This window comes from Castanea sativa, chromosome 6 (assembly GCF_040712315.1).
Source record: "Castanea sativa cultivar Marrone di Chiusa Pesio chromosome 6, ASM4071231v1".
Taxonomy (NCBI): Eukaryota; Viridiplantae; Streptophyta; class Magnoliopsida; order Fagales; family Fagaceae; genus Castanea; species Castanea sativa.
In genome coordinates, this window is record NC_134018.1 from 19362157 (window position 1) to 19384421 (window position 22265).

Genomic DNA, 22265 nt, shown 5'->3' on the forward strand with positions numbered 1-22265 from the left:
ATAAGGGCCTGTTTGGATAAGCTGTTTCAAAAGGCGCGTTTTAAAAACTAGCGTTTTTAAAACGTGCGTTTTGAAAACTCCATTTTAAAAACCACAAATAAGTGTTTGGTAAAAATGTGAAAATATGCGTTTTCTATTTTTAAAGTCATATTCAGCGTTTGGATAAGCTGTTATAAAAATAGCTGTTTTGAGTGTAAATTCCCAAAAAGGACTTAACTATTTTTTGAAGGTTATATTGTCATTTTTTCTGTGATCAGTGTTTTTTATTATTATTGAAAATATGTAATTAAGCTTAACAATTACATTAATAATAACAACAATAATGATGTTTTTGTTGTTGAAATTCATGAAGAGAAGTTTATCAAATTTAAAATATTAAAAATAATTCATCAAGAAAAAGATATTAAAATGATTAGGAAAATAATTATATTAAAATGTTAATTGCCAACAATATCAATACTAGACAATCCATTATAATAATAAAAAAGTTCTTATCCGAAAAATCAAACACCAAAACAGAAATAATAAAAATATTGTTCACAACCCACAAATGGATCGAGCTATTTTGTCACGAACAAATTTCATCTCCTCATCTTGTATATTTTCAACGTTTGCCTGTTTGCTACTACCTTCTTCACTACTATTGCTTCTTGGTCTGTCCAAGTCATGTTCATCCCAATTGAATCCCTCATCTTCCCTATCATGTTTTCTAATAAAATTATGCAAAACACAAGTAGCAACTATAATGTTTCTTTGATGCTTAATGTCATAAGGTGGCATTTGCTTCAAAATTTTCCATTTATTCTTCCACACTCCAAAAGTTCGCTCAATTGCACTTCTAAGTGATGAGTGAACATAATTAAACCTCTCTTCTATGTGATTCCCTCGACCAGCTCGTCGAAAATCTGAAAGATGATACCTCTGTCCCTTATAAGGTGGCAAATATCCTTTCTTTAAAGGGTATCCAGCATCAACTAAATAATATTTTCCTAGTAAAAGAAAAAAAAATGTAAGATGTGCATAAATAATATCCTTCATACATATTTAATGAAGGGGATAAAAATAGGAGACGGATATTCCCATAGAACTTGAAGGGACGGAGAGTGTGAAGACGGATCGACACCATAGGTGACGCGACTATGATGGTTCAATTTTGCTGAGAATCCGTCATATATGAATTAATTATAGATTCCAGGTTGCATGTCATTTGATATATTTTAAATCAACTTTTGCTTTATCCCCACGCAAGCGTGCACACTTGGACTTCTTGCGACACACGTTTGAGAAGACTCCTATATGGAAAGGAACTTGAGAGGGAAGTTGTATCCTAAAAGAAAGGCAATTCTACCCAATATAAATACCCCAGAAACCCTAGATATCGAGGTACGCACAATATTCTTAACTCTGGCATTCTAGGGTTGAAGAAACAAGATTCTAACTTGACCTTCGGAGGGTTTTTGGCCGGCACCACACCGGTGCTCTCTTTTAGGTTCTCTATTTTCTTTTCGCAAGTATTGCTTTGGTTTGAGGAGTGCTTGCAACTCACTGGTGATTTTTTCGGCATCATCAGTTGGCGCCGTCTGTGGGAATAGAAAATCTTTCGATTACTTCAGCCTCGCTCTATTCCTGAGACAAAGAGTTGCATGGTACTCACTCGATCGATGGCAACAAACAACAACCAAGGCGACGAACCGCACGCCACAGCTCTAGAGAGGCAGGTCCAAACGCTTGCGGCGGCGGTTGAGCGCCTCACCAAGCAGAATCATGATTTGGAAGAACAATTGCGACAAAGGACCGCACACCCAAGTGCACCAGAGGAAGACCGGGAGGGCGCTAGTCCGGAAGGAAGGAACGCAGAAAGACCTGAGGGCAGCAACGCTTCAACTAGACCCGAGCGACAAGAAACCAATCGACCATCTGTCTCAGACACTTTGCCGACTCACATAGCCGCCGAAATGCAGGAGATGAGGGAACGCATGGATGTGATGATGAACACCCTTAGAGGGCGGGTATCCAGCAACCTGGACGACCTAGTCCATAGAACAGATTCGCCTTTCATAGCATTGGTGAATTCATGCCTCGTTCCTCCAAAGTTTCGCATGCCCCATGTGGAAAACTACGACGGATCCAAAGACCCGGTGGATCACCTGGAGTCTTTCAGAACCCTAATGCATCTTCAGGGTGTACCAGATGAAATCATGTGCAGGGTTTTTCTCACCACCTTGAAAGGGCCTGCAAGGGATTGGTACAGTAGGCTGACGCCTAATTCCATCGGCACTTTTAAGGAACTAGGCGCATAGTTCGTATCACACTTTATTGGAAGTCATCGACACAAGAGGTCTATTGCATGTAGACTGAGTATTAAGCAACGAGAAGATGAGACGTTAAGGTCTTATATAGCCCGCTTTAACAAGGAATCCCTCTCGATAGACGAGGCAGATGACAAGATACTTGTGGCAGCATTCATGAACGGGCTACGAGAGGGTAAGTTCTTGTTCTCTCTATGCAAGAATGACCCAAAGACTATGTCCGATGTATATTACAAGGCGACGAAGTATATGAACGCGGAGGATGCCTTGCTGGCCAGAGACAACTATAAGCCAAGAAAAAGGGAAAGACAGGAGGATACGAAACCAGATAATGGACGAAAAATGGCAAGAACCAGAGATCGACGAGAAGACCGGAGATCCAAACCACCTTCGGGGAGGTTTACAAGTTTCACCCCCCTCACAGCCCCAATTAACCAGGTGTTAATGCAAATCAAAGATGAAGGAACCTTGACGTTCCCGGGCAAGTTGAAGGGAGATCCGAACAAGAGGCCAAGAGATAGATACTGCCGTTTTCATCGTGACCACGGCCATTATACGACGGACTGTTATGACCTGAAGCAACAGATCGAAGCCCTTATCAGGCAAGGAAGGTTGCAGAGGTTCGTGAGGAAGGAGAGAATGGATCAACCCCAGGAGCAGAATCTTAGACGGGAAAACGAACGTCCCAGACCACCGGTAGCAGACATACGGATGATAATAGGGGGCAGTACTTCAACGAGGTCGTCTAAAAAGGCCAGAAAGACCTATTTACGGACGGTACAAAGTGTCCACTCAACGGGCTCTTCCCTAGAAAGAACACGACGGAACGGCTCTAGTATCGAGTTTTCTGAAGAAGAGGCCCGGCGCCTTCACCACCCCCATGACGACGCCCTTGTGGTTAGTATACAGGTAGGAGACTTCAACGTCCACTGAGTTCTAGTGGACAACGGGAGCTCAGCAGACATCCTTTACTACCCCATGTTCCAACAGATGGGGATTGCTAAAGAGCGCCTGATCCCGGCATGCACGCCCCTCGTTGGCTTTGGAAGAACCCGGGTCCATCCTTTAGGATCCGTCACATTGGCAGTGACAGTAGGAGACTACCCGCAGCAAATCACCAAGGATGTTTCCTTTCTAGTGGTTGATTGCTCCTCAGCGTATAATGCCATACTCGGACGACCCACTCTCAACGCATGGAAGGCCATCACTTCTACCTACCATCTGATGATCAAGTTTCCCACTGAACACGGAGTTGGAGAACTGCGTGGAAATCAGGTGGCTGCACGGGAATGTTACGTGGCCATGATGGAGATGGATGACCATGTACATGCAATGAACATCGAGGAACAGAGAACAGTAGAAGAACCCGTGGAGGAATTGGAGGAGGTACGACTAGATGATTCGAGGCCTAACCGGACCACCCGGATCGGAACCTCAGTCGACCAAACGGTCCGACATGCGCTCCTGTTATTCCTCAAAGAGAACCAAGACGTGTTTTCATGGAGCCATGACGACATGCCAGGAATAGATCCAACAATCATAGTTCACAAGTTGAACGTATCACCTTTTTTCCCTCCAGTTCGACAAAAGAAGCGTGTGTTCGCCCCCGAACGGGATCAAGCCGTGGCAGAGGAAGTATAAAAGCTACGAGAAGTAAACTTCATAAGGGAGGTGTATTACCCTGATTGGCTGGCCAACGTGGTAATGGTCAAGAAATCAAACGGGAAGTGGAGAATGTGTGTTGACTTCACGGATCTGAACAAAGCATGCCCTAAAGACAGTTACCCACTCCCGCGCATTGACACCTTAGTAGACTCCACCGCGAGACATGAATTGTTGAGCTTCATGGACGCCTTCTCGGGGTATAATCAAATTAAATTGGATAAAGCTGATCAAGAGAAAACATCATTTGTGACATGCCAGGGGCTTTTTTGCTACAAGGTGATGCCGTTCGGGCTCAAGAACGCGGGAGCCACGTATCAACGATTAATGAACAAAATGTTCGCGCACCAAATTGGCAGAAACGTCCAGGTCTACGTGGATGATATGTTGGTGAAAAGCGCAAAGGTGTCCGATCATCTGAGGGACCTCCAGGAGACGTTCGACACTCTTCGGACGTATAAAATGAAGCTGAATCCAAGCAAATGCGCATTCGGAGTTACTGCTGGAAAATTCTTAGGATTCATGGTGTCCTAGCGGGGCATTGAAGTCAACCCAGAGAAAGTGAAAGCGATTATGGAGCTATCTCCTCCGAGGACAGTGAAGGAAGTGCAAAGCTTGACAGGGAAGATAGCAGCCTTAAATAGGTTCGTATCGAGAGCAACGGACAAGTGTCTCCCTTTCTTCAGAACGCTAAGGAGATCTTTTGAGTGGACGGACGAATGCCAAAGGGCATTTGAAGAGTTGAAGGCATATCTCTCTGCCCCGCCATTGCTTAGCCTGTCCATGCCTGGGGAGGAATTGTTCCTATACCTTGCCGTCTCATCAACAGCGGTAAGTGCAGCTCTCATCAGAGAGGAAGGGAAGATACAAAAGCTAGTGTACTTCATCAGCCGGGCGCTAAGAGGCGCAGAGGAGAGATACCCACGGATGGAGAAACTCGCTTTCGCTCTTGTAGCTACAGCTCGAAAACTCAACCCCTATTTTCAAGCACATACCATAAAAGTCCTGACAGATCAGCCGTTGCGGAGAGCAATGAACAATCCTGAAACTGCTGGACGGATGGCTTTATGGGCTATCGAGCTGAGTGAGTACGATATCCAATACCAGCCACGAACGGCTGTGAAAGGATAAGTACTGGCAGACTTCATCGCGGAATTCACTACACTTGAGGAGCAGGGGGCAGAAGAGACGCCCACATGGAGAATTCACACAGACGGATCCTCCAATAAGCATGCGGGAGGAATCGGGGTCGTACTCCACACCCCGGAAGGAGATAAGATTGAGTGCATGATTCGTCTGGAGTTCCCCACTACAAATAACGAAGCAGAGTATGAGGCCCTAGTGGCAGGGTTGGAGCTTGCTATAGCGGCTGGGGCCAGGAAGGCAGTAGTCTACTCCGATTCTCAAATCATAGCCAGTCAAGTTAATGGGGGATATGATTGTAGGAATGAACGAATGAGAAGGTACCTCGGAGAAGTGAAGGGTCGAATGAGTGACCTCCAATTCACGATAGCTCAGATCCCAAGAGAAGAGAACCAAGAGGCGGACCGACTCGCAAAGGCTGCTTCAGCCGAACCTATGATCACCCCAGAACAGGTATTGTCCTTCGTCCAACATTCATCGCTATTAGATAACGTTCAAATGCAGGAAGTGGGCACCAAAGATGACTGGTCGGCTCTAATCGTGACGTACCTCAAGAACGGCAAGCTGCCAGATAGCAAAGAAGATGTAAGGAAATTGAAGGTTAAGGCTGCCCGATTCATCCTGATTAAAGATGTACTCTACAAAAGAGGATTCTCCCGACCATATCTAAGATGCCTTGGCCGTGAGGAAGCTGACTACGTGATGAGGGAAGTTTATGAAGGAATTTGTGGAAACCACTCGGGATCAAGGTCTCTGGTGCACAAGCTACTCCGAACAGGATATTACTGGCCGATAATGCAAAAGGATGCCCATGTGTACGTTAGAGCCTGCGATAAGTGTCAACGGTTTGGCAATCTGATTAGACGGCCAACGGAGGAGCTCACACCTATGACGGCTTCGTGGCCGTTCGCACAATGGGGATTGGACATCATGGGTCCATTTCCAATAGCAGCAAGACAACTGAAGTTCTTAGTGGTTGGTATTGACTACTTCACCAAGTGGGTGGAAGCAGAAGCTCTTGCTACTATCATGGAGAAAAACATTTGCAGCTTTGTATGGAGAAGTATAATTTGCCGATATGGGATTCCAAGAGTGCTCGTTTCAGACAACGGGAAGCAATTCGACAACGATGCATTCCGGGACTTCTGTTCTCAGCTAGGAATCAAAAATCACTACTCGTCACCCGCTCACCCACAGGCCAACGGACAAGTTGAGGTCACGAACCGGTCCTTGTTAAAGATTATCAAGACCCGGCTCGAGGGGGCAAAGGGTATATGGCCGGACGTACTACCAAGTGTTCTGTGGGCGTACCAAACAACAGCAAGAACGCCAATAGGAGAGACACCGTTTCGATTGGCGTATGGTACTGAGGCTCTCATACCGGCAGAAGTGGGACTAACGAGCTACCGCGTGGAAAGCTATGACGAGAGCAAGAATAATGAAGCGTTGCGTCTAGAGCTTGACCTTGTGGATGAGGTCAGGGCAGCAGCAGCACAGAGACTGGCGCGGTACCAAGACATGATGGCAAAACACTACAACTCTAAGGTCCAGCACCGGGACTTCAAGGTGGGAGATCTGGTATTACAAAAAGTGCTTGGCGCGACGAAGGATGCATCCCATGGAAAGCTAGGTCCTAATTGGGAAGGCCTATACAGAATTATCTCATGGCATAGGAAGGGAACGTACTACTTGGAGACGTTAGACGGAAGAAAGTTGGTCCATCCCTGGAACACGGAGCACCTAAGGAAGTACTACCAGTAGTGTGGTAGTCATAAGACAATGTCTACCAACTTATTTTCAGTTTAATTTTAAACATTCATAGTTTTTACTTACTAGAACCCAAGTTTTTTCCATAAACAATTTCGTCTGTTGAACTAATATAGTGAGAGGAATTTTTATATGCATGGTGTTAAAAATTCTACTGATCCGCAAAGTAGACGGATCATCCTAAAAGGATGAAAATCTACAAGTCCACAAAGTGGACGGATTATCCAAAGGATGAAAATTCTACTACTCCCCAAAGTGGACGGACCATCCCAAAGGGATGAAAACCTACAAGTCCACAAAGTGGACGGATCATCCAAATGATGAAAATTCTACTACTCCCCAAAATGGACGGACCATCCCAAAGGGATGAAAACCTACAAGTCCACAAAGTGGACGGATCATCCAAAGGATGAAAATTCTATTGATCCACAAAGTGGACGGACCATCCCAAAGGGATGAAAACCTACAAGTCCAAAGTGGACGGGTCTCGAAAAATACATCTGGAAGTAAAGTCCAAAGAAAGGACGGACATATACAATTCTTCACAGCAGACGGGTTGTCTAACTAAGATAAATATGCATATAATGTGCGACGGGTAATGAGCAAGTCAATAGGCAAATAAAGATTAAACAAGTTAAATTGTACGAGTCAAACGATGGTTCAACAAGTTTGCTTACAACTGTAAGAATTCTTTAAAAAAAAAAAAAAAAAAAACTAATTCTTTGGAGAAGGGTTCTCAATCATCTGGCCGTCGTTTGGTTGACTTGGAGGAAGAGCTTCACCCCCGTCGGCTGGAGCAGTGACGGAAAACACTTTGTCTGTGCTTTCTGAACGGGCGGACTGTGCAAGTGTTTGACCTTGAGCTTCAATCGAGATATGGGATACGTCCAGATCAGGATACGACGACTTAACCTGACGGATGGCGTCGTCGAATCCGTCAGCAAAGGAGCTCCCAAGCTCCGCCAGAAGGAGGTCGGAGTCGCGATACTCCTGAACGGCTATCTCTTTTGCATCCTGGAGTTTTGCTTTTGTGTCCGTCAGCTCCTTCTCCTTGTCCTTCAAAATCTGGCGCAGTTGCTCATTCTCCTTTTCAACTTCACCCCTGACCTACTCCGAGCATTTGAGCTTTCTGTCCATATTGATCTTATGGGTCTTCAGGTCGTGAAGCTCATCCTCCATCGTCTGGTTCTTCCTCCTCAGACGGTCCATGGTCGTTTCGTGATTGAGACAACGACCAAATAACCCTTTCATCATCAGCATTGCCTGGGAATACAAACGCCATCTTAATGACGGATAAAAAGAACTTGACGGAACTAGAAGATGGATTTAAAATTACCTGTGCAATGGTGAAGAGGCCCGTCTCTCCCATCGCCTCTGTCGCATGATTGCCGAGGTCCTCGTAGTCATCGGCCGTCAGGATAGACGATAACTTCTCAAGGGCGTAACTTGAATCCTCCCGAAAGAGAACGGGTGATTTCTCCCCGGTGGGTACTGGACCCTTCATCAAGCCTTTGCCCTTTCCATGCTTGACGAGCGATTTCCCTGCCTCCAATGCCACGACGGGTTCAAGCGTGGTCTTTTGTTTCTTTGGAGGACGGTCCGTTTTTTCTTGAGTTCGCTTTGACAGTACAGGTGGGACCGTCCCCTTTGATTGACCCACCTCCTGTTTTTTCTTTGCAGCCTGTTGTTTAATGAAGGCTCTCCTCTTGGCGGCGTCCATCTCTGTAAATCAAAGACGGATGAGAAACGCAAGGGTAAAAAATAAATAAAATAATAATAAAAAATATACTTAAGGAAGACGGATAGAGTTTCGACGAACATACGTTTTCGGACTCTGTTATCGTATTGACGGGCGGCGGATGAAGGTTCGGGTCCGTCACAATACCAATGTAGAGTATCAAGGGTGACGAGTTGAGCCCAAGTCCTCTCTTGCAGTCTCGTCTTTCTAAAAATTTTCTCCAAAAAACTCCACTGCTCTAAGTCAACTTGTGGACGGTCCCGGGCTGCGACAAAAGACGGTTAGATTTTAAAGAATAAACAAACTTTCAAAGATTAACTGGACGGAAACAAAAGGAATGCATACCCAACGGAGGCATTATGCCCCATGTAGTGTCGACGGGCATGTAAGTTCTATCCCTTGGACGACACATCCATTCGTCCCCTTCCAAAAAGAAGTAACGACTCTTCCAGTCTCTATTTGAGTCTGGAGTATCACTGACGAGCCTCAATAATGGGCTTCTTGCAGCAAAGCTATACATCCCCTTTGACTTGACAATCTCTGCTGGACGATAACAGTGGAAGAATTCTTCCACCGTCAACCTTCGGGCACCGTCAGACATTGCCCCATATAAAACTTCTACCCCAATGAACACCCTCCAGGCGTTTGGGGAGATTTGGGTGACGGACAGGCCAAGGTACTGAAGAAGACGACGGTGGAGAGAACTTAAGGGAAATCTGAGCCCCGCCTTTAAGGCTTGCTCGTAGATCCCAACACCGTCTACCCCTCTATAGTAACATTTTTCAGATTTTTCGGGAAGAGGTAGACGGATGTTATCTGGTATTTGATACTTGGTCCTAAGTGTGTTGAGATGAGATTCAGTCATAGACGACCTAAAGTCATTTACCGTCCAAAAAGGCAGCATGACGAACTCTCTAAGGCCATCTGGGCCAATCACTGACTGGACGGGGGGATCCACACCGTCTAAGCTACTACTGGACTACTCTGAAATCTCCGTCTCCAGACCACCGTCAAAGGAAGAAGAGGTACTGGACAGATTCCTTTCTTCACTTGAAGTGTCAGGATCTCTTGGACCTGACGAGAACCTTTCATCGTAGCCCGCCCCCTCGCGGACAAACGACTGGTTACTTGACGCACTAGACATTACCTACATTTATGACGGTATAACCTAAGACACCGACGGATCTAAAGAAAGTGCATATATGTAAAACAATGAAATAAAAAGAAAGACGGAGAAAGGTTTGGAGTACATACCGGATCAAGATGGCTTCTAATGAGAGACGACGGATAGGGGCTCTGCTCACAAATTTTTGATAGGAAGAGAAAATGAAGGGAGAAATGTCTGGCTTTTATAGAACGAGGGGCATGGAATACAAAGCGACGCCTCGTTTTGGGGAAACAGCCAATCCACAAGGACCACGTGTTCTTCGTCAGAAATGCAGGCCACGTGTCATCCGTCATGGTATACTGAGACCGTCCCATCTCAATACATTGCTTTGTGAGTCATTCCATGAATCCGTCAGGTTTAAAAGACGGATCCAAGGACTGAAGGGGGCAACTGAAGGGAATAAAAATAGGAGACGGATATTCCCATAGAACTTGAAGGGACAGAGAGTGTGAAGACGGATCGACACCATAGGTGACGCGACTATGACGGTTCAATTTTGCTGAGAATCCGTCATATATGAATTAATTATAGATTCCAGGTTGCATGTCATTTGATATATTTTAAATCAACTTTTGCTTTATCCCCACGTAAGCGTGCACACTTGGACTTCTTGCGACACACGTTTGAGAAGACTCCTATATGGAAAGGAACTTGAGAGGGAAGTTGTATCCTAAAAGAAAGGAAATTCTACCCAATATAAATACCCCAGAAACCCTAGATATCGAGGTACGCACAATATTCTTAACTCTGGCATTCTAGGGTTGAAGAAACAAGATTCTAACTTGACCTTCGGAGGGTTTTTGGCCGGCACCACACCGGTGCTCTCTTTTAGGTTTTCTATTTTCTTTTCGCAGGTATTGCTTTGGTTTGAGGAGTGCTTGCAACTCACTGGTGATTTTTTCGGTATCATCATTTAATGTATAAAAATTTTATATACCTGGTGGTGGTTTTGGAAAGTTGATAGATTGTCGACGGATAGCATCTAAGAAAATACGTGTATCATGTGCTGCACCCTCCCACCCAGCCATAACAAATGTGAAAAGTAAATCAAAATCGCATGCTGCCATCACATTAAAAGATGTCACGCCCTTTCTATTATAATATGAAGCTTTTTTGTCGTCTCCAACAACAACTTGGATATGTGTACGGTCAATGGCACCAATGCAATCCTAAAATAGACTAAAATTTTAGATACTTGGGAAATAATACTAACAAATATTAGAAACAAATTAGAATGTATGAAATGAATACCTGAAAGTGTGGCATGTACAATGGATTTTTCTGTATATGTCTTGGAATTATACTAAATGTAGGGTCAGAAGGCTTGAGGATATCCATTGACATTATGTTAAGGCGTTTTAAAACTTTATGAAAATGTCTGTGTATAGTCTCACCAAAATGTTGGAATCTTTCTTGAACCATCCTATAACAAGCTCCTTGTCCAAGTTTTATTAAACATATACCTACTGACTCTTCAAGCCTAATATGCCTTGTGTGCTGAAGTCCATATGTATGTTGTAAAACATTACACAATTGAAGGAAAACATGTGGCTTCATTCTAAACATTTCGTAACATTTCGTTTCATTACCCGTCAAACAATCCATCAACCACATATAGCCAGTTTGTTCAGAATCTCTACAAGGTTGTTTATCCATATATTTCATATAATATGTCACTGCAACATGACATCCAGCCATAGCAAGATCGTATAATTCCTCATCATCATATTCATCGGTTTCCACATCAGAAGAATGATCTTCATCACTATTATCAATATAATCATTGTAATCCATAGGAATAACACCTAAAATATTATAGCAATAAATTAGATAAATCACAATAAAGAAAATGATTAATCATTTAAAAAATAATAACTAGATAAATCAAAATAAGTATCTATCACACAACAAAAGCCCACAAAAGTATCTTAGATTGATACTACCTATGGAAAACCATAGGTAGTATCAATCTAAGATTAAGTGAAAAAACTACTTCATAACTTCATCTAGGTTAATAACTAGCACCCTAACCTTTTTACAAAACTACTCAATCTCAGATTAACATGTGGGTCTCGCATTAGTAATGTAAAATTATTTTCCTTTACAAATGGTCTCAAAAAACTATTTGGATAAAAAAATTTATTTTTATGTGTGTATATATATATATATATATATATATATATATATATATATATGTATGTATGTATGTATGTATGTATGTATATATTATATATTTTTAATGAGGGAGAATGATTACTCTCTTTGGAAAAAGAAAAAAAAAAAAAAGAGATCTAAATATGATTCTAGCACATTAAATTTTAATAAGTTTTAATAATTAAATTTGTTTGCACATGTAAAATATATGATTAAGAATGTGGGTCCCAATGTGAAGTTGTTGTGATGCCAAGCTACGGTTGCTATATGGTGCTGGAGCAATAAAGCAGTACTAAAGTCATAATTATAGCCTGGAGTAGTGTAGTATAAGTGGAGCAATGCCGTAGTGCAGAAGAGTTAGTGCAGCAGTGTGCAGATTTGCTAATAACACATAAGCATGTGACTAACTAGTGAGTTGTTAATGAGCTGTCAAAAAGCTAGGAGCTTGTTACTAATCAATTGAAATTTATTATTATTATTATTATTTTTTGTGTGGATAATTCAGAAAACTTTGATTGACACAAAGTTACAACTTACAGATGTATCAGCAAACCCCAACAAGCAGAACAACAGTAACATGAAATTGCAAATTCAGGTCAAATAGGCAAAATAACATTCAGAATGATGGACTGACTAGTACATACAAGAAACTTATTGGCTTAGAACTACAAGGTTTCTAAGTTAACCAAATTCCAATATTCTGGAGGGACTGTTCCAGAAAATTAATTTGCTTCAAGATTCTTACTTAAAAAAATTTTCCATTCAAATTGCTAGCAAGTTCATTTTAAAGTACACAAACTTACACATTTGCACAGACTCTTTTGTTCCATGAAAATAAATTCAACAATGATGTGGGAATAAATATTTCCAGCTTTAGAGTTCCAACTTCCAAAGAGGAACCAATTACAGTTTAAGTGACAGAACAAAATAGGGAAAGTAGATAAGTCATAACAAACACTGATCCAATTGCCCATTCTTTCTGCTGCATTATACAACAGGTCAACTAATAGTCTAAAACTAGGCCTCAATTTCATGTACTAAAATTTCCATTACAATCCTTAAGTAACAGAGGAATCAAGCAATAACAGGTCTCTTACATTTTTCTTATTTATCTTTCTAACTCCCTGGTCTCTCTCTAAAACCATATCAATTAGTGCAAGATCCAAACACAAGATAATCAAGCTATTGTCAGCCCAATGGTTGAGCCTTTTGAGCTATTAACAGCCAAAACATGACTGTTTTTGTAGCATTCTTTCTTATTGCTACATTGTTCCAGTACTAGAATCATCAACTAGTGTTGGTTTTTTGTAATTCTCATTCTCTGTCAAAGTTGCATGCAAACCAAACCAGAAAGTACGATTACTGATGAGAAAGACTTTCTGATCTCTCTCTCTCTCTCTCTCTCTCTCTCCAAAACCATATCAGTTAATCAAGCTATTGTCAGCCAATGGTGGAGCTTTTTTTTTTAGCTAATCAACAGCCAAAACATGACTGTTTTTTTTTTTTTTTTGCATTCTTCCTTATTGCTACATTGTTCTAGTACTAGAATCAACCAACTAGTGTTGGGTTTTTGTAATTCTCATTCTTTATCAAAGTTGCATGCAAAAAATAAACTAGAGTAGTACTATTACTAATGAGAAAGGCTTATTATTTGTCATCAAGTTTTGATTTCTAAAAAGCTCCTTGTCCAAGTTTGGATTAGTACATGTTTGGTGTGTATTATTTCTCAGCTTGTCAATTAACTGTTGACTTTAGCTTGCACATTAAAACTAAAGAAAACAATACTTCTAGGCATCATTTCAGGTATTTGAGAGAGCTCAAGCATGATTACATCTACCTCAGGAATTGAAATGGAAGGTGCATCTTGTGCTCCAACCAGCACACTCATATCTAGGAATAGTGTTGTAACTTTATCAGAGCTCAGGCATGATTACTTGCAGTAGTAACATGCTTCCTTGCAGCAGTAATGCAGCAAGCTCTTCTACTACAGCAGCCACTGCACTACTCAGTCAGTCCACAAAGATCTAACACTCTGATACAATATGTTGCCACTACACTACTCAATCAGTACACAATATGATCCTAACACAGCACTGATTTAAGTTTTTTATCACAAAACCTAACAAACTCAACATTGGTGAAAAAATAAAGTTGATTTATTGGCAGAAAATTCTGAGAACAATGAAAAGAGGTCCCAACTCTTGATTTATTAATACCTTTCTGTTCAAAGATACAGCCAAGCTTCTATCTTTGTAATTCAAACACCCTAACAGCCCAACAAGTTAAAACACCCTAACAGCCACATTATTCAAAGGATAAAACAATAAAACATTAAACATCTCTCTCCCATAAAACATTATTCATAGGATAAAACATAAAACACCCTAAGTGCCAAAGTAGTGCCCTCCTAACAATCTTGCCTCCTTTTGCAGAAACTTAAGTTGTAAATATGGTTCTTCCATCACGACAAACATCTCTCTCTTCTCTCGTTTCTGAAAAATACGTGCTGCCATGAGGTAGAGTTCGGAACCCTTCTTAATGCCATCTAAGGTGCACACGCGTTCCATGACATTACGAATAGTACTACTTGGCTCCACTGAAAAAGCTGAGTTCCTTAACTCCACAACATCACAAATACGACTAAGCTGTTGTGTCAACTATAATGTAGTTCCTCCTTTCTTCCCTTTGCTCTGTGTGGATGATGGTAAAACTCGCTTCTTTCCTTTCTTTTGTGTTGGGTTAGGTGGTTGTGTGAGGTTAGGAGTCTCATCTTCATGAACGTCATCATCATCATTTGGAGAAGATGAGTCAGCAGAAGTATCACCTAACCCCTCCTTAGGCGTCTCAAGATCATCAGGTAACACACCTGAAGTGGGCGCCCATGCTAAATCTCCTGTGGCTGCAATGTCCTTAAACATGATATCTAATAAGTCAACATTCTCCAAACCTTTCTCTCGAAATTTTGCAGCTTCAGGAACCTCCTACAATTTTGAATATTCTCATTAATAACTCAAATAGCATGGTTTATCTACTAATACAAAATATGTACAATGGGTTATACAAAACATACCATTAGTTTCCTCTCCCACCACTCATCAGTTGCAGCTATTGTTCCTTTGGCTGCATCCCATCCCAATCCAGTTTCACTTCCCTTCAACTTATTCCAAAGTACCCAATCTTTCTTCAAACTATCCCATTTATGCTTATACTTTGCCCTAGGATATTCCTTTCCAGTTTTCTTTTCAAAAGTTGCTATAATATTTGTCCAACCCTTTTTACTAAAGTGGGTATTAGGTCGATTACCCTTAAATACCTCATCCACACAAGCTTCGCAAAAGATAGTTGTTACTCTTGATGGCCATTGAGCTCTAACATTTGAGCTATTTTGGGATGGCTTACCCATCTAAAAAAAACATGAGTTTGTTAATATTAATGTTCAGCCAAATACAACAAGTTCTACAACCAAACCCATGAGAAAATCACAAAGAATCAAACAGGAATTCCTAGGTAAGTTCTACAACCACAAAGAATCACACAGTTTCAACCAAAGAATCAAACAAGAATTCCTAGGCTATTGCTGCAAAAGCTTCAATCCAACCAAACATTATTTCACAAAATAGATGCTCTTTAAGAGAGACATATCACTACGGCCACATAATGAAGGAAGGACAAACAAAATACAAGGCCATTATCCCATGCGTTTCAAAAAGGATGAAAACTTATGGCAGAAATTCCATGGCATCAAAGTTACTTAACAGAGACATTATTTCACATTGTACAACAACAAAACCATGGAGGATCTGTGAGACAGAGAGAGCACTTACTAGCAACAGCAACAACAAAAAATCTCTAAATTCTAATATTTTGAGTTCAAGTAGTGTAAACCAACATGCCAAAAGCCCAAATCTATATCAGAAATTCAAATATGGGTAAGGGAGAATAGTTACCTGGAATTGCGATGAAGAACGATGATGAACAAAGCAGAGCAAAAACAACGAAGAGCCAATCCTTATGAAATTGATGAGTTTAGAGGCAGAGGATTGAGTATATATATATGGTGAAGGGAGCGGACTGAGGATAAGCATGGAAACAGAGGGTATTTTTGGTTTTCAGCCCAAAAAAAATAGCGGTATCATGATTTGCAAATCGCGCGATTTCGAAATCGCAACGGGAAATTACCTTTCCTGAAACGTGTAAATCTGCCGATTGAAAAACGCAATCCCACAAATTTTGCCCAGCCAAACATATCTTGATTTCTGCGGTTTGATAAACGGACGTTTAGCTCTCTCAATACGCCTAAACAAACGGGCTCTAAGAAAGTTAATAAAATAAAATAATAACCATGAAAACATTAAAATTTATGATTAATTTTTGAAGTAAAGTTGAATATCTTTGAAGGATTTTAACTATAATTTTGTTTTATTCCTTGTAAGAGATGGATAATTTAATTAAGTAGAATAAAATTGTGTTAATTTTTTTTTTTTGTATAAGAAAATTGCATACGGTCCAACCCCAGTTTTAGGGGTTCAACCACGGTTTTAGGGGTTCATGGAATTGCCACATATGGCTGATTCTCTATGCTTAAAAAACCGAATTTCCATCCAGTTCCTGGTTTTCACAGTTTGACCTCCCGGTCTGGGTCTGAAAACCTTGCCAACAACCCAAAACTCAAAATAATTTGTTTGGTTCATCACTCAGATTTTGATATCACTCATTTTTCCCCTTTTTAGTGGAGCCCACACTTACCATATGAACAAAACGATAACCTCAGCCCATATAAAAATGTTTAAAAACTCCTTCCTTCTTCTTTAAGACACACTGACTCCCTTCTTCCCAATTTTAGCAAATACCCATTCTTCCCAAATCTTAACACTCTCCGAATCCAATCCCAAGCTCTCTGATTTCCATCTCTAACCCATGCCATCAAATACCCATCTCCAACACACTGCAGATTCCATCTAATATCTCTAATACCCATCTCCCCAAATTCCTATCTCTAGAAAACAGAGAGACCCATCTTGTGAAGTTGTGCGCGGACCCATCGAAAGCAAAGTTCAAAGCTTCTCTTCTCTAGCAAAAGTCGAAGACCATCTCTAGCAAAAATCAAAGATTATCGTTGAGTTTTTGTTTTTGTTTCTCAGTTGTAGTGCTCTTCTTCTCTTGCTCTGTTGGTCTTCATTTTGTTTTCTTTCTCAGCCCCGAAAGGAACACCGAAATTCATGAATGGGTTCCAAAACTCATATCTCTACTTGCTTTATTGTTTTCCTCACATCTCTTTTTTCTCGATGTATGACTTCATGACTACTGAAAATTGTGTTTTAGTTTTGAGTTTGTTTAGCTTTCAGTGACTATGCTCTAAGGTCAGGAATGTGGGTATTTGGTTTCTTGTGACTATGCTCTGAGGTCAGGATTGTGGGTATTTGGTTTCACTTCCAAGTATGCTTTGAATTTGTCTAGATTGTTCTCGTGTGATTTTGCCTTTGTGGTATTTGTTTGTATTTACTATAATTGTTTATTTTGTGCTATGTGCAAAGGTTGTGGTGTTTGTACTAATGTCGGAAGGAAGTAACTACTACTCCAGCTCTAATGGCCATCTATGCGACATGGACTGCTGTGTGGATAGGACATCATTGAAGCTCCATAACTTTGGTAGGAGGTTTTATGGTTATAGGGAATGGACGCCGGTGAGTTTACATTTGTGTTTAGTTACATTGTTTGTGATATGTCATAAATTCCTTCGTTTCGCCTTAATTGATATTGTCATGTACGCTATAGGATGATGACCGACATTGTAAATTTTTTAGATGATTGGACAGCAACACTTGCAAACATGGCACAGAAACAGCACCTATCGTGGTAGCAAAGTTCAAGAGGCTAGAGAATGAGGTAATGCTTGCTACTGAGGGTGAGGAAGAAGCACGTGCATCACTTGAAGAAGCGCAAGAAATGGAAAGAGTTGCAAAGCGAAAGGCAAAAAAATGTAAGGTTGCACAAAGGATTGCTGAAGAGAAGATGAACACGTATAAAAAAGTTCTAGTTCTCTTATGGGTGTTGTTTATTGTATTCTACTTATTTAGTACTAGGTTTGGGGATGTTGGAAGGAGTCAATTGTGTCTGCCATGAGAGTGTAGTGTATGTAATAGGCAATATGTAACCCATTGAGTTTGGACATATGACTCCAACAATCTGTTGTAACACTTGACATTTTAATTTAATATAATGACTCTTTGATGAATATCTTTCTCCTTGTTAATTTCATCTTGGTTAAAAAAGGTATCCTAGCTATCAAGCCCCATATATAAGAGTATCCAACAATTTGCTATAGTTTTTCTTAGTTTACCAACAAGTAACAAATTGCAGGTTCAAGCATCCATTACTGTGAAGTTGTGGAGAACTCTAATACCACCTAAAAACTTGTATCCATTATCTTTATCCACTAAAATTTACTGATAGTGTCACACCAATAAGCTGCCAACCCAATTATCAGATTGTTGTCATATCTCTTTGACAACTCTCAAGTAAACATGAACAAGAGGAAGCTCATGAGTCCAAGCCCCTTACAAAAGACTAAAACTGCCTGTAAGCATATCACATACACATATCACATACATAATTATCCACTTGTAACCATATTACATGCACAATATATGGTCCTTGAAAAATACTCCATTGCGAAAAAGGTATTACATACAAATGCATATAAGCATGTCCACCTGTACTTACATTACCAATAGGTATTACATACACCTACTTTAAAATTTCCAAAAGGAATTACATTAGAAATGTCAATTGGTTATTGACATTAGCCATAACATGTAAGCATGTCCACAGTTAATCTAAATTTACAAAAAAATGCATCATAATGTCCAAAAGAATGCATCATGTATTATGCTAAGTGACTCCAAGTCACGGAACCTAGACCTATACAAAAGTCCCAACAAAAAGTCATAGGAATGGGTACTAGTTCTATACAAAAGTCCCAACAAAAAGGGTGAATCCTTAGACATGCCAACCATCAACCTCGACATCGTACGTACTCCTCCCACATGCAATCAGTTATATCATCCCTGAATTCACCCATTGCTTTGTTCGCCGCATTAGACATCTCCCTCACATGCCTCTTTTCGGTACTCGCACTCGACTTAGGAGAATTCACATTGTTTTCTGTTTGTATATAATCCCTATCAACGTCAAGGTTCTCCCACGTGTTAAACATTACATCTCTTCAATTATTGATGCATATAAAATTATGTAATGCACAACACGCAGAAACAACCAAACGCTAACGATATTGTTTATACTTTTCCATGCAACTCAAGACGGGAAAGCGAGCCTTCAGGACTCCAAAAGCCCTCTCAATCACCATGTGCAATGAAGAGTGTTTATAGTTAAAAAAATATTTCCCTGATTTTTGTTGCCTAGTACTCTTCCTCCTAAATTCTTGGGCATGATATCGGCTGGCCTTATGTGGTAGAAGAAATGATGCACCAATGGGGTACCCCGAATCAACCAAGTGTTGAGTACTCTTTTTTCGGCCCACATGGCATTACTTCATTGGCAACCCATGCCACATCAACATATTATTGATTTTTTGGGTAAATCTCTTTAAATCCCAAAATAAGCTCATATCTCATTCAACTACATGGATTGGGCTCACATGGCCCGCGAGATCCTTACTTCAAGAGGCGGATTCATGGTCCACATTTCCTCTTCATCAATTGGGATCATAACCCTGCAACATCATCAACATCAACATATGGATCGGGCTTAAGCAATGAATCAAAGCTCACAACCCATATTACCTCTCTTACATTCATGACCACCGGCTTCTTCAATAAGAGCCCATATTTACACAAAATGACAACAAAACCCGAGGTACGTCATCTCGTCTTCGGCTTATGATCCAAGCTCATAAGTCTCTTTGGGGAAACTTTGGGAGTCGTGGCTTGGAGGGCCAAGAGATATGTTCAGTAAAAGCTCCAGCGGTTTAAAGTTGATAAAAGAAATATGTTGCTTGGCATGTCTTCTTCAACTCCCTAAACTCTGACGAGTCCGTGTGTAGCGGGTAACATATGGTAAGCATCTCTTATCACATAGCACTTAAAATGATAAAATTCCCCATTGCTCTTTTCTTAAAACTTAATATTCATCATATGACACATACTTAATATCCCCAGCCATCTAATTGCTGGGAAAATAACTGTTCATTCAATCCCCAACTGTTACTATATAAATTTGGAAACTTAATTATATTATTCTACATAAACTATATTATTGCTTTCAGCTAAAATCCAACTCAAACACATGGCCTAATCTGATTGGCTATCTTTGATCTCCAACTATATACAAAATATTCATTATATCTCTCATACCCAGCTGCTGTCTGTCACAATCTAACCATATATTTCTCTGCCAGCCGCCAAAGCAGAGAATTAAATACTCTTCTTGCTCACCAAGACTATGTCACAACACAATGAGGCCTTGACTAGATCTCTAAAGCTTCATTAACTTTCAACCAATCCTTCTATTACTTACAAGAAATGTGTTGTAATGGAACTTTGCACCAAAAACACAAACACCCAAAAGGGAAACATTTCCAGCAAAGCCCCAGCAATGTATTAAGCACTTGACACCTGGCTGAGAGTTATATCATCAGCCATTTAATGCTGAAATCCCAGCTGCCAGCTGTTATACCCCAAATAAAAAGATTCCCTTGAAAGAGATCTTACATTTTTCAGCCAAATCCATGAAGTAAATGTTGAATGTCCTCTTCAACAGTCTGAAACCACCCAGCTGACCTCATTTGCTTCTGCCCAAAGTAACAACTGTCTTATGACAGCTGTGACAGCTGTCTTATGATAGCTGTCACAGCTTTTCCTGACAGTTGGGACAGCCTTTTCAGAACAGTTGTGACAGCTGACCCAGTAGCCTGAGTATTACTGTTTTTTCCACATTTGGCTAAAACCAAAACCAGCTAAACTAACCATCTTTTTCTTGCCAAAATACCTTCATTTTCTGTTGCTCTTTCCCCGGCAGCTCTTACCCAAAACAACAAAAATACCCTAAAGCTAAACATACGATTTTTGCCCAAATCTTAAGATGGATTTTCTAAAGATTCATTGCTATTTGGGACAGATTTTGGCTGATATTCTTTGCTAAAATACCCCTTTAAACTCAGCTAAATAGGACCCCTCATCAACACCTCAAGGACAAACAAATGGAGAAGAGCAACTCTTTCACAAGTTTTCTATTCTCTCTCCTTCTAATTATCTTCTCAAGCTCGTAAAGAAGTTTGGAGTTTTTTAGTTTCTAAATTAGGAACTAAACTCTTCAGCCCTTAGCTCATAAATGTCTTTCATAAGCTTTCATACACCCTCCCAGCATAAAAGCCTAGCAGTAAATCCCAGCAACATTGCTAAACACATTGCAGCACTATTACCCCTCATATACTAATTCTCTCACTCTCTATATTTAGAAAATGCACTTATCTTACTGCTCTCATCTCCAAATGCCTAAACACACCTCCATGCTCTTCTCTTACAAAATCTTTCCTCTTGGAAAGCAATCTCTATAATGGTTATAATCTCATATTTTTACTATCTTTAACTACCATATCTCTCATAATTTCATATATCATACATATTACAAATACTACATCCCACAAAACATCTCTTTCTCCACTTCTCTTACACAATCTCATACACATTTACTACACCATTACATATGACTCACTACACTCTTCGAAACTCCATTCTCATACTCTCTCACTCTAGAAGTCTACTGTTTTGCTGCTCATAAACACATATCAATACTCTTCACTATCTCTCTTATAAAAGCCCTTCTTATGGAAGACATAAACTTCTAATGCTAAAGTCCTTCTCCTAGAAGGCACCAAGATCTCATATCAAAGCCCTTCTCATGAAAGACACAAATCCATCTTACGCAAAGCCTTTCTATTAGAAGGCACAAGTACTCCATAGAAAAGCCTTTTCATGGAAGGCAACACTATTCATAACTTCACAACAACTAAAGAGCATTGTCAAGGGGAAAACTCATTTAAGTGCATGATAAGAGGGGCAAGCTTAACCAGCCCCTACACACAGTTGAACATACTCTCTTTCCCTCCAGTTGCACCCATTTTCCCCCCTCAATCTTGAAGTTATCATGGCAAACTGTCTCTCTACCATTGGGGTCACTCTGCTGGGATATCATTAACTCACAGAAGCTGTACAGCTGATCTACAAACCATACAAAGATAAGTGATTTTGCTTCCACATCTTTAAATGTACATCATTTAGTACATGATTACTTCACATTTAAATAC

General features: G+C 40.5%; 1 protein-coding gene and 1 pseudogene across 1 annotated transcript; both read right to left on the reverse strand.

Annotated features, from left to right (window-relative positions):
* Positions 1–449: 449 nt before the first annotated feature.
* On the reverse strand, positions 450–13829 carry LOC142639583 (uncharacterized). The gene is made up of 4 exons (XM_075813744.1): positions 13727–13829; positions 11039–11592; positions 10725–10956; positions 450–989 (listed from the first exon to the last, which is right to left on the reverse strand). Exons 1-4 carry the CDS (start codon positions 13827–13829, stop codon positions 538–540), a joined length of 1341 nt encoding a protein of 446 aa, XP_075669859.1. The 3' UTR covers positions 450–537.
* A 282-nt stretch (positions 13830–14111) lies between these two features.
* Positions 14112–16224, reverse strand: LOC142641291 (L10-interacting MYB domain-containing protein-like; annotated as a pseudogene).
* Positions 16225–22265: the final 6041 nt, after the last annotated feature.

Excerpts from the sequence above, each read along its gene's own strand:
- LOC142639583 (XM_075813744.1), bottom strand. The coding sequence starts at position 13,829 with ATGAGTGTGCTGGTTGGAGCACAAGATGCACCTTCCATTTCAATTCCT. Across the intron at positions 11,593-13,726 it reads ACCTGAAATGATGCCTAGAA|GTGTTATTCCTATGGATTAC; the intron begins GTATTGTTTTCT and ends ATAATATTTTAG. Across the intron at positions 990-10,724 it reads CTTTCCAAAACCACCACCAG|GAAAATATTATTTAGTTGAT; the intron begins GTATATAAAATT and ends TTCTTTTACTAG.